Source organism: Neofelis nebulosa, chromosome 5 (genome assembly GCF_028018385.1).
Source record: "Neofelis nebulosa isolate mNeoNeb1 chromosome 5, mNeoNeb1.pri, whole genome shotgun sequence".
In the NCBI taxonomy this organism is placed as follows: Eukaryota; Metazoa; Chordata; class Mammalia; order Carnivora; family Felidae; genus Neofelis; species Neofelis nebulosa.
The window spans coordinates 155,170,726-155,183,336 of NC_080786.1; the positions used below are offsets into that span (position 1 = coordinate 155,170,726).

At 59.4% G+C, this 12,611-nt stretch overlaps 1 protein-coding gene and 1 long non-coding RNA gene across 3 annotated transcripts in view; one reads left to right on the forward strand and one right to left on the reverse strand.

Annotated features, from left to right (window-relative positions):
* Positions 1–1,013: 1,013 nt before the first annotated feature.
* TMPRSS2 (transmembrane serine protease 2) overlaps positions 1,014–12,611 on the reverse strand; it is a 35,726-nt gene continuing 24,128 nt past the window's right edge. For both annotated transcript variants that reach the window (XM_058732068.1, XM_058732069.1), the window contains exons 8-14: positions 10,159–10,202; positions 8,327–8,498; positions 6,949–7,124; positions 5,741–5,836; positions 3,576–3,718; positions 2,963–3,115; positions 1,014–2,512 (exon numbers count right to left, since the gene is read on the reverse strand). In XM_058732068.1, the coding sequence (XP_058588051.1) occupies positions 2,501–2,512; positions 2,963–3,115; positions 3,576–3,718; positions 5,741–5,836; positions 6,949–7,124; positions 8,327–8,498; positions 10,159–10,202 (796 nt within the window). In that variant the 3' untranslated portion in view covers positions 1,014–2,500. The remainder of the gene's footprint in view (positions 2,513–2,962; positions 3,116–3,575; positions 3,719–5,740; positions 5,837–6,948; positions 7,125–8,326; positions 8,499–10,158; positions 10,203–12,611) is intronic.
* LOC131512881 (uncharacterized) lies at positions 9,936–12,608 on the forward strand. The gene is made up of 3 exons (XR_009262355.1): positions 9,936–10,094; positions 10,558–10,703; positions 12,384–12,608. It is a non-coding gene; the product is annotated as an uncharacterized LOC131512881 (long non-coding RNA).

The following is a 12,611-nucleotide window of genomic DNA, read 5'->3' on the forward strand; positions in this document are numbered from 1 at the left end:
TTCCATAATTTTAACACGTCTTAACATAAAATTTTTAAACTTATTTATTTTGAGGGAGAAAGAAAGCACGAGTGGGGGGGGGAGGGGCAGGGAGAGAGAAGAAGAGAGAACCCCAAGCAGGCTCAGCACTGCCAGCACAGAGCTCCATCCGGGGCTCCAACGCGCCAACCTTGAGATCGTGACCTGAACTGAAATCAAGAGTTGGCCGCTTAACCGACTGAGCCACCCAGGCGCCCCACATGTCTTCCATAATTTTAACACATAATGAAAACAATCACCCGTCATGGGTGCAGGATTTGGGGGATGCAAAGGATCCGAATGGAGTTCTGTTCTCTGGCAGAGAGAAAAACTCACTGTTTCTCTCCTGCCCACAGTCCCAGTCCCAACTCCATGGGACTGGTGCCCAAGAGAGCCGAGGAGGCAGCTCTGTCACCCAGAAATAACAGGGACTTTGGGGAGACAGCTTCAGGGTACAAGATGCTGGGCGCGGGTTTGGACGGGCTGGGGCTGAGGGTGTGTGGGATACCGGGCAGAGAGATCTGGAAGACAGTCGGGTCTCAGGGTCTGAGTCAGGGGGAAGCGGGAGCCATGGGTGACAGCCATGCGGGAATTACCACGGACGGGGGCGCCTGGGTGGCTCAGTCGGTTAAGCGTCCGACTTCGGCTCGGGTCACGATCTCATGGTTGGTGGGTTCGAGCCCCGCGTCGGGCTCTGTGCTGACCGCTCGGAGCCTGCTTGGGATTCTCTCTCTCACTCTCTCTGCCCCTGCGCTGCTCATTCTTTCTCTCAAATAAATAAACTTGGGGAAAAAAAAGGAGTTACCATGGGACACCTCCGACGGGACCACATCCACCAGCCCCCCCCCACCCCGCACCTCACCTCAGCCCCGCCCCCCTCCCCCCTGCCCCCGCCACGCAGCCGCCCCCCAGCCGCCCCCCCCAGCATCACCGCCCTCCAAGGAGGTGCAGACTGGTTCTGCTCACCATCCCCATTTGCAGAGACTCCATAAATACTTGGAAAACAAATGTATAATTTATTTGTACAGTATTTCACAATTGAATTTTACAGTTTAAAAAAGGTACAAAACAGAGGACAAACAGGCGTCACATAAAAAGAAGCCAGGGACGCAACACGTTCTCGCCACGACAATGCATTTTAAGATCCGGCTCGGGGAGCGGGCACCTCGCGGTGTGGCGGGTCACGCAGAACGGAAGCATCCATCTGGGGAGTGGGGCCGCCACGGCCTCCCGCTTCAAGGTTAAGCCCTAGCCCTTCGGGGCTAAGCCCTAAGCGGTGGGATCGTTCATTTCCTTCTTGGAAACCAGTGCGCTTGAGAGGAGGCAGCCCCCCCCGCCCCCCCAAAGCAGGACTCAGCACACAATTAGGCTCCACGCTTGGCAATTCAACCCCAGCCCTTCCCTCCCAGGGAAGCCTGAGGGGCTGGAAGGGGCTGGAAGGGGCCGCAGGGAACGCAGAACACACAGTTCTCCTCTCTGTGGCCAGCACACGCCACACCCCGGCACTGAACACTTTGGAAAGTGCCTCAAGTCCCCCGTGCGGCCCACTTGGCAAGGCCAAGAGTGTCAAAGAGCCAATGTAGCAACTACTTAGAGACATCACAGCCAAGACTCCGGGAGCACTGAGGTAGTAACACGTAGGAACTTTACATGGAAACAGTGTATCTTTAATCACACATCCCTGATTCCCGCCCCCCCCTCCCAGGGGGTGACCTCAATTTCCATGTAATCAGCAGGCCCCAAGAGGGTCAGCACAGCACCCCACTCTGCCGCACCCCACAATCTGAAGGGAAGAGGGTGGGCGAGTGGGGCTGGGTCTCCCTGGGGGCGCCCAGCCCCACACACAGTGGCATCTGCATTTGCAAGGACTTCCCTTTCCCCGAGGGGTCTGTCTACACTCTCACCCTGTTGAGCTGGAGAGAAGGTTCTTGCTGCCTTTACATCTTGACCCATGAAGGGCTGGTCCCTTTATTTTCAGCCACCATCCAGGGCTGCTAAGAAGGCACTAAACAATGATCAGCGAAAACCCCCGGGGGGGGGGGGGGAAGACTGGCCCTCCCTAGCAGTGACCCCAGCAGGCTGACCCTGAAAGTCCCACCCGGCTTTCTTCCCTTTCTGTCTCAAGCCGTCCAGCAGCTGAGAAGTCACCAGCCTCAGGTACATCCAAAAGGTGCATCGGCCCCCCGAGTGGGCTTAGAAGGAAGACCCCACTGGGCAGCCTCTATCCCTCTGCCCTGCGGTGGCCCTGGGCGCCCACACCCCGCTGGGCCTGGTCACGCCTTGCAGACCAGGGGTCCAGGAGCGTGGGCCTGTGGCCTGCACAGAACTATGCAGAGTGCCGAAGACAGACAAATACACTATTTAATAACAACGAAAGGACCTCCGAATCATTTCTAAAAATACAGCACATCACGCACGGGGAATTAAAAATCAGCCCCTTCATTTTCTTGTGGAACGGTGTCGAGGACAAAGGCCACGCGGATTAGCCGTTTGCCTGTTCAAAAAGGAAACGAGAAAAAAAGAAACGGCTTTATTTTCTCAAGACACAAAAAGGCAGCAAATTCGTTTTGTCTTCTAGACTGACTTATAACCGAAGCAGCAAGCTTAGCGGGGCCAAGAGACTTTTTTTTCCTACAGGGCAACGGTCAAGGACTCGGGCTGCCAAAGGAAGGGGCTCCAGGCAGACAGGGCAGGACGGGGCAGGAGCGAGAACGTGCGGAAGTGAGCCGTGTAGCCTCGTCTGGGAGGGGCAAGTCGACCGCAGCCCATGAAGGTGCAAATGCTTACTCAGTGCCGGCTTCCCTCTGCCGTCTGTCCCGCCACCCGGCCCTGTCCCTCCGTGCCCTGGCCAGCCTGAGCCCCCGGCAGCCACACCACACCCCGCGGACTTCTGGGCGTTGGGACAAGAGTAGAGAGCAAGGTGAGGAGGAGGACAGGAACTTACCCTCATTTGTCGATAAATCCAGTCTGTAAATACTGTCACATTTCCATACACGCCTGGTCTGTTGGCTTTGGCACAGCCTGATCCCCAGCTCGTGTCCCCAATCAGCCACCAGATGTGACTCTTCATAGTGACCAGGGGGCCTCCACTGTCACCCTGGGGGACACGGCAAGGGCGGAAGTTTACGCCACAGCCCGCACACACAACTGGCCACGCCCGGGGGGATGGGGATGGGGTCAGGGCGGGGGTCGGAGTGGGGGTCCCCGTGGCAGTTATGACCCAGTGTGCGGGTTTTGTGTCCCCCCCCCCCCACCAAGAGGGACAGTAATATAATCCCCAAAAGAGCCTCTTCCAGTGACGACTTTTAGCCTGCATCAGGTAGAAGTTAGTTACTAAGTAAATCGTTGGCCGTATTTTAAAACGGTTGCAAAACTTATTTCTGTTCCGCTCCCAAGCCGACAAAATAAAACCCTTCGGGGCCGGTGGCCGGGCACGCGCGTGCTTTTACGCTGTCAGTGTCATGGCGGCTGGCCACGGCCACCCCGGAGCTGACCCCCCGCGTGCCAGGGACATGGACCCCGTGTCCGTGGGGGCTGCGAGGACAGCCTCCAGTCACCTGGCAGGAGTCGATGGTCCCCTGCAGGTAGCCCGCGCAGATCATGGCCGGCGTGACCAGGTTGTTGTAGACGTACTTGCTGTTGCAACGCCAGGGCTCGATGAGGGGCACCATGACGGCGTTCAGCTCGTCCGAGGTTTTCCCTGAGATGGAAGACAGCATCGGGCGGCTGTGCAGCCAGCGGCTCCCGTGGAACAGTGGCCTCCCTCCTGGGGACGCGCCAGTGCGCACCCGAGACCGGGGGCCACGGCCCCTCTCTCCTCCTCCTCCTCCAGGGAGGCCGGGTCATCCCAACAGCTGATGGCTCGGACTTGGCACAGCTCTTCCCAATCAGGGAGGCCTTCCTGGCCCTGGAGCTACGGAACGCTCTGTGTTCTAGAATCTTCCTCCCTCTCCGCCCAGCGCCTTGGTTCTGGGGCTCCGTCCTCGCCAGACCGCTCCCGGGCCCACAGGGGTCAGGCTGTGTTTCTGTAACCCCACGGGGCTCCACCGACGGTCCGGTCCCGCTTCCCGGCTCCCCTGCCCATTAAACCTCTCCACAGCAGGGTGGGCCCTTGTGTCCATCTACCTCTTCCCTCCCATCTCGCTCCCTCCGCGTGGGGTTCTTCCAGGCGCCACGGGCCTCACGTGACAAAACAGAGCCTCTCACCGCACCCCTCCACCCCAAGTCCTCACCATCCCGTCCTCCCCGGCTCGGAAAGCGGCACCACACCCCCCCTGGGGCTCAGATTCCCCAAGCAAGATGTTGACCGCCCTGGATCCCTCCCTCTCCCCCCGCTGATGTTCAGTCCACCTGCAAGGTGGTGGGGTGGGTCTGCCCCAGACATGGTCTCCTGCCTCCAGGCCCACCTCCCACGGCTGAGCCGCCAGCGCGTCCCAGACATGATTCCCCTGCACTTGGGGTCAGCCCCCTCCTGCCTGCATCCTTCCTGTGACTCCCCAGAAGCCTGCCAGCTCATGCCATTCTCCTTAAAAGCTCCCGACAGCTCCCTAGCTCACGCAGAATACAAGCCAGGGTCCTCCCCAAAACCTGTCAGGCCCCCCCACAGCCTACACCGTTACCCCTGACTCGCCATCTCCCCCACCCCGCCACACTGACCCTTCTGTTCCTTAAACAGCGTCATCATTCAGATCTCAAGTGTCGCCTCTTACAAGAAGCCTTCCCTGATCACCCCTTCAAAGCAGCCAGGCCCCCGCCGTGACAACTTTCTGCCGTTTGAAAGCACCCAGTTCTGCTCTTTGTTTGCTGGCTGACCACATCCCGCCCCCCAGACATCCACGAGGAAATGCGACATTCCTGAGGGCAGATGTTCCTGTCTTATGTTGTGCGGTGATGCCCTCCCAGCCCATAGAAGGTGCTCCACAAACACGTGTCGATTTTCCCCACTGTGAGCCCAGGGTAAGGCTCAGCTGCTCTAACTTTCTTTACACCAGGTGCCTGGATGCCCGGCTCGGCCACCGTCGCCCCGATCTGCCCCCACATCACCCAGCTCTTGTACTTTCCGCCTTGTTCTAAAGGGTCTCTTGGGTGTTGCCTTGAACACTTTTCAGAAAGACGTAGACAGTGCGTGAGAGGCCTCTTTGTACCACCAAGTGCTTCTCACGCTCTGTAAAAGTGGAACCGCTAAGCTCCCCTTCTCCGGAAAGTATTCTCGGAGAGGAAAGTCAACTGTAGCAAAGCCCACTGAGCAGGTCTGCACCACGACTGTGCAGCTTCCCCCCCTCTCTGGGGCGTCGGGGCAGACGGACGCAGCTCCAGCGGCCTGCGGCTGGCCATCGTGGGTCATGAAAGCCCACCCTCACCGAGCCCACTGTCCCTGAGCCCCTGGAGGGCACGGCCGGCTTCCGGGGCAAGCCGTTAGCAAGAAGGGGACGCGATCGCACAGCCTGTACGTCCCTGGCATTGATGCGGCCTCTACGCTTCGAAAAGCAGTTTCCACACACGTTGCTTCCCTTGCGTCTTAGTAAGGACACAGTGCCAGGTAGGGCAGGCACGGGTTTTTTTTTTTCCCATTTAGCAGATGGGGAAACTGAGGCACGGAGCCTGAGCGACATGGCCGAAGTGATCTGATCGCATGGGAGCAGATCCAGGATCAACCCCCCGGCCCCCCCACTTCCAAGCCCGGTGCTGGGCTTCGTGGGACCCGCGTGGCCAAGGGCCTCACCTTTCTCGTGGGTGGCCCCCCACCCAGAAATCCAACATGGCTGTTCCGGCTCGAGCATCAAGCCTGGGTTGGGCAGGCACACCGGTTTCACTTTGTCTGTTCCAAGAAGAGAAAACAGCGTGAGCCAGTCTGGTCTAACTGAAGGCTTTGCAGCGACCGTCTTTAGCCCGGACCCTCCCCATCTGCATGCCGTGGGGCCCGGTGCCACCACCATCACCCCAGGAGAGTCCCAGACCCCGACCTGTCCCCGCACGCCCACGTTCTGTCCCTGCCGGGCCCCTCCTTCTCACAGGCGAGGTGCTCCCTTCTCTGGAAGTTAAGCTGCTTAGAAACAGAACTGTTTGCTAGCTCTGCTTCTAGAAATTCACGCTGAACTCTTCAAGAAACAGAACTAAGAAAGAGGCTGCCAGTAGTGAAGCTTTTTTCAAACTTAAACCTTCAAGGAACAAAAATTTGACAATATACACTGTCGGCAGGGGACGAGGGGCAGAGAGGACACACGTGAGGCTCGAGAAGCTGGCGGGCACTCCCAGCCTGCGCCTCGGAGGCCATGCTGGACACGGCCCCCATGGACCGGTTCTTCTGGGTCCACATTGTGTCCCCACTTAAATGCAAACACCTTGATGGGGGGGGGGGGTGGCGGATGAGGGTCTGGTCTGTCTCTGCCCGTGTGGGCTGGAACATTCCGGAGGACCCCTTGGATGGACTAGAATGGGGGCCCAAGCTAAGGGAAACCATGGCTTGCTTTTCGTTGTTGTAAACCGTTGTTTCTTGTTTTCAGGATTTATGTGAAAAAGTAAAGTCCTGACAAATTTTAGATCAGCGGTTCTCAGCTAGAGGCGATTTCACCCCCAGGGCAGGTCTCTCGACGTCTGGAGACATCCGTGTCACAACTGAAGGGCACCAGTGGCATCTGGTGGATGGAGACCAGGCTAGGACGGCCCCAAAGCGCCGTCCGACCCCGAAGGCCAGCAGTGCTGTGGTTGGAAAGCCCGTCTGGACTTTGTTGATTAAATCACGACTCGGGACGGTAGAGGAAAAGCGTGCCGCTCACTCCCTCCCCCAGCCCGTCACAGGTGCACACAGGTGCGGCCCTCCCGCACGCCCCCCGCACGCAGTGCAACCCCCCTCCCTCTGGTTCCATCTTCCCTGGACACGCGGTCAAAGTCGTCCACACGCCCCCGAGCCCCACGGACGCGGTCACGTACCATCAAAAGTCAGAGGCGTCTGCAACTTCATAAGAGCGATGTCATTGTTCTTGCTCTTGGAATCATAGTTCGGGTGGGAGATCACTTTTCCCACTCGGTACCCGTGTCCATAGAACATGAAAGATTGCCTCAAAATTCCCACGAAGGCCGTCCAGTGCCGTGGGTTGTTCAGTGGTCTGGAAGGTAAAGCCGAAGACCACTCAGCACCTCAGAAACGCAAATGGGAAACACTCTTCTGGTGACTTCCAAAGTCACAAGCCGGAGCCAGACGTCCCGGAGGTGCCATGACCCTCTGGAAGCAACATGGCCAGGCCGGCGAGGTCTCGGGCTCTTGTCCCTTCGAGCTGCGCCGTGGCCCCACCCACCCCTGCACCTCGACAATGAGGTCCATTCCTCCTGTGCCTCTCTCTTTTTTTAGTGTTTTTATTTATTTTGGGAGAGAGAGAGCGAGAGAGCAGGGGAGGGGCAGGAAGAGAGGGAGAGAGGGAATCCCAGGCAGGCTGTGGGCATCAGCACAGAGCCCGATGGGGGGCTCAAACTCACAAACCGTGAGATCGTGACCTGAGCCGAAATCAAGAGGGGGTCGTTTAACTGAGCCACCCAGCCCCTCCACCCCCATACTTCTGTACCAGCTGCAAACCCTCAGAACATCGAAGAACGCTGTTTCTTGGCCTGAATGCCTCCCTGAGGTTCCAAACCTCGTTCCTGCAGGACTGGGTCTTACTTGCCTTCATGTATCAGGGCATCTTCTGGCACCCAACAGGTGCTTAATAAGTGCATACGGATGGCTAGATTGTAGGCCTCACAGCCATTAGGGCATTAGCTTCGTCTAGGTGTTTCCCTTTTGGGAGAACCCCAGATCCCGGGAGCTATCGGAATCCGGTGGAAGCAAGTCAGGGAGGGAACACCAGTGGGTAACAAACGTCGCTCCTCCCCCCCCCCCCCCCACTTTTTTTTGCCACTTTTTGGCGTGGCCAAAAAAGTCTGTGTTTAAGGAGAAAGGAGGGGGCAGCGTCGTCCACAAAAGCGGACGCTGTAAATTACGGCTGCCCCGGCCTGAGGGCCACGCTATGGCCAGGGATGCTTGACCGTGGGTCCCAGGGAGCCTTGGGGCAGGGCAGCGGGAAGCCCCCTGGCCTCCGGTGGTGAGGACGGGCTTCCAGGGAGTCCGGCCCTCCCAGAAGGACGGGGCTGCCGAGAGAGGCAGGAGCCGCGAAAACCCCGGGTCACGCCGCGAAGGGGGCGCCGGGCCCCACGCACGGGCCAAGACACGGGAGCTTGAAGAGATCGGAGACTCCGCCCCAGGTCACGCGGCCCCAGAGCCACCTCCAAACCCTCGCCCCCCCCTCCAGACCTCCCCCCGCCCCCGGGGACTCACTCCTCCACACAGTGGGCAGCCGTCACGATCCACTCGGGGCTGATGATGGAGCCTCCGCAGACGTGGACGCCCTGGACGTGCAGACTGGCCTGCCACGGCCAGTCCCCCGGGGAGGCGCTGGTCCCGCCCACGATGCGGCTCTGGCGGCCCATCTTCGCGGTGACCCCGCACTCTGAAGGCGACCAGCAGGGAGCAGGTGAGCGTGGGCGGGGCCGCCCCGCCGCCCCCGCAGGGTGGGCCCGGCCCCTCCACCCGAAGTCCGGCCAGGCTGGGGGACCACCCCACGCGTTTGGGGTCTGAACTACAGAGAATGCGTCCTGGTCTGTTTCCGGTTGAGGGGAGGAGGGGACGCTCCCCCAACCCCCCCCCCCCCCCCCCCAGGAAGCAGCACTTCCGCTGGCACTTGACGCCCCCTCTCGCTCAGCGCAGACACCACCCGTGTCCCCTGCGCACCCAGGCGGCCATCCTGGGGAGCAAAGGCCCTGGGGCCTGCTGGAGTCGTGGATAGACTGAACGCTCAGGGGCCCCAAGACTCCTGAACGTTGCAAAAGAGGGTGGGAAGGAAGGAGGAGGGAGAAGGAGGAGGGAAAGGGAGGAGGAAGGTGTGGGAGGGAGGAGGGGAAGGGAGGAGGGAGAGAAAGGGTGGAAGAGGCAGGAGGGGAGGAGGAGGGGAAGGGAGGAAGGAGAAGGAGGAGAGAAGAGGGAGAAGGAGGGAAGAGAGAGGAGGGAGGAGGAGGGAGGGGAAGAGGGAGGAGGAAGAAGGAGGGAAGAAGGAAGGAAGAAGGAGGAGGGAGGAGGGGGAGAATGAAGGAGGAGGAGGGAGGAAAGAGAAAGAAGGCAGGAAGAGGGGAAGAGAAGAGGGAGGAGGGAGGAAGGAGAAGGAGGATGGAGAACGAGTGTGAGTCCTCAATGCCTGGCCTGGCCTGCTGCTACTTGTGACAAGTTCTTTGCCAGAAAGGGAGAGGAGGCTTCCTCTCTGGAAACTCAGCGCTGGCGGGGAAGGAGCCACAGGACAGAGGCTCCTGGTCGTGCGGGCGGGTGATGCAGGGGCCTCAGAGGCACAGGCAGAAGTTCACAGTGGACCCGAACCCAGGGAGAAAGGGAGGTTGGAGGGGATGCTAACGTCCCAGGGGCTTCCCTGGGTAAATCTCCGAGCCCCTCCAGTGTCTGCCCTGTCCCCATCACCGCCAGGGCAAAGGAGGCGGGGCTCCATGAGTGTCCATCAAATGGGGGCTGCCTGGAGGTTTTGCTCGAGGGGGTGGGCCTCCTGCCCCACGAGGAGGACGGTGAGGGCCGGAGGGCAGGGCGAGCACCATGCCCTCCTGGTGCCTGAAAGAGCCTGAGCTGAGCCTGGCTGGGGAGTTACGGCCAGGATCCCGGGTCACGCGGTCCACCCGGGGGCATCGGCTAGTTTGACCTGTTCACACTGCAAAGCTGAGCTGCAGGACCAGTGTTTCATTCGAAAACAGGACCAAAGAGGAGGGCACGGGGAGGGTGCCTTCCACACGGATAGAGGCTGGGAAGCCAGAAGCAAGCCAAACACCAGACGGGGAGACCCACGGCCTCCGGCGCCCCGTCAGTTTCCTGAGATTGCCTGTCCCCGCAGGACGGCTGCGTCCCTGGCCCCGAGGCCGGAGGCATCTCCAGGACACCGCAGTTCCAGAAAGGTGTTCCTTGAGTGGAGCTGGGGTACGGACCGGGCGCAAGGCTCAGACACATCCCACCCCATCACCCCGCCTCCCTAGACGCAGGGGATGCATTTCTGAAGGTACAGGGTGCTCCCTTTGGAGAAAAAAAGGAGGGGGAGGGGGTGGAAACCAGGAATCGCTTACCTATACAGCGTAAAGAAACCACCGTTTTTGACGAACAGACATCACTACAAAAGAACAGGGGGTGTTCTGGTCACTAGAATACACGAGATGCTTGACCCTCAAAATACTTAGAAATAAACATTTTCTTCCCATGGTCGCACCCCCCTGCCTCCCCAGACACAGAAAGGCCCGCGATTGAAGAGTCAAAAAAGGAGAGCACATCCACGTGGGGGACACTGGCATCGAGCAGACACTGAGTCCCAGCCCGGGTTTCAAGTCACAGCTGTGTGACCTCGGGCTCGTTACTTAACCTCTCTGTGCGTCGTTTCTCCCATCTGTAGAGTGGGATAACAGTGCCTGGCCATAGACTGGTTGTGAGGGTAAGCACCCAATAACATGAGCTATTATTTTTATTTCCAGAACTGAAAATCACCCTCTAATTTTGTAAGGAAGTCATCTGTAACTTTCCGGGTTCCTGTAACTGCTTTACACATATTGCACAGAAAAACGAGACGACCCCTCGTTGGCTCAGGAGCCAAAGAAAAGTTAAGTCACTCATTTGGGAGGTAAGTGAAGTTACATCTGAAAAATAAGTAACTAGCGCATTCTGCCTCAGAGTGAATCTTCCCCTGACAGATGGTGGAGGAGAGAGGTAGCTGGTCGTGGGTTGCACCCAACGTAACCACATTCAGGGGGTCCCCCCGGGGCCTGACCAGAAGCTTAGTCTAAACCACAGTGACCAACAGCTCCCTCTGCTGGCCGCCAGGAGTGACGGCACCTGCTTGCCAATCTCCGTGTAGCCTGGCTTCATGCCAGCCCCCTTCTAGAAGGAAAAAAGGCATTAAGATCCCAATCGCAAAATCGCCTCGCTTCCCCACAGCATCCAATCCAGAGCAGAGCCCTGCTTCCTTGAACCTCCCCCAAACGACTCGACACAAGCCCAAGTTCCACACATAAAGTCAGCTTCTGACACCCTCACATCGAGATGCCCCCCGGTTCCACGGACACTGTGTGTCCCAGGCGTCGTCGGCTGTGCGGCATGCCAACGCCAAGAGAAGACACGTTCCCATGTAAAGAAAATGTTTTCTGAGGGTCACAAAGCTGACTCTCCTCCATGTGGAGGGGCCGCCGTCCGGCCACCAGCGTGTGGTCACATGGAGTCTGTGACTCGGGGATCAAAACGAAGAGAAGGGAGCCTTCCGCCCCCCCACCCCCACCCGGCAGCCACCTTGTGAGTCCCGGAGGTGGTGGCCCTCCCTCCCCGCGCAGCCCTGATCCCGCATGGGAGTGTCGCCGGGAAGGACAGAAACACTCAGCGTCGACAAAGAGCCCAGGCAGCTGTGTTTAGCTTCCTGGGCAGGCAGACCGCGGCCCCGCCGTTTTGATGTGCACCTGGCAAGCACAGCCCTCCTCCTGGGCTCACTCTGTCACGTTCCTGGGGACAGCCAGGCTGGGCAGCTTGGGCGGAAATCGGCCCCCCAGCCACCACGGCCAGCGGCCACCGGGAACGCAAAGCCACCGCCGGCCGCCCGCTCAAAGGAAAGGAGGGGTGCCACGTCACTTCACCCACCCCAAGGGCAGCCCCTGGCACCTGGCCCACAGGGAGGTGACGGGCTTGGCCAGTCACCTGGGGATGAGCGATAGGGACCTGGGAGCTGACCAGGGCTTGTACACAAAGACGCCGTGAGACTTTCACATGAGAGAGCAGGCAGGTAGCAACGACGGTCTGGGGAGACGGTGAACATTTTAAACACACGCGAGACGAAACGAGCAGCTCAAGCACCCCCTGTCCCCCATCTTCCCAACCAGCTAGGCCACCAATCCTGCAATCTGCTGTTCAGGTTCTCTTCCACCCACTGGACACACTGAGACCCGCCCCGGGCCACAAGTTGGCTTCGAGCTAAAGGACACGTGGGCTGAACCGAACTAGCTGCTCCCTCCCGGGCCCCCCGGGATGCCGCGCACGCCCGGCCGGGTGCCATCTGACAGGGTGGCTTGGGGGCCGGGGGACCAGCCATCCCTGCTGCTGGGGACCGAGGGGGCCCCTGGGGAAGCAGGACTTCCGGGCTGAAACGGGCACCATCCCGGGCGAAGCGGGATGGGTTGGTCACCCCCCTTGGGACGCTGACTTTCTCGGGGGTTCGTGGAGACATACTTTGACCCGCAGTCCGTCCGTCTCTAATGTCTGGGGAGTATTTTAATGCGATCAGGAGGACTCTCTGTTTTCATTTTACCATGTCTTCCAGGGCCACCAGGGCCGAGGGCAGAGGGCACGAAGACAATGGCAAATAACCCTCAGCTGCTCCCCGAGAATGAACCACCCCCACTCCGAGTCCGATCTCCTCCCGGAGAGAAACTCTCAGCGATACTGGAATCGCAGTCCGAGAACGCCACCTCGGGACCGTGACTCCCCATGGTGTCTCCTGCTCGCTCTCGTTACAAAACTTCTTAAAGGAAAAATAAAGAAATCACCA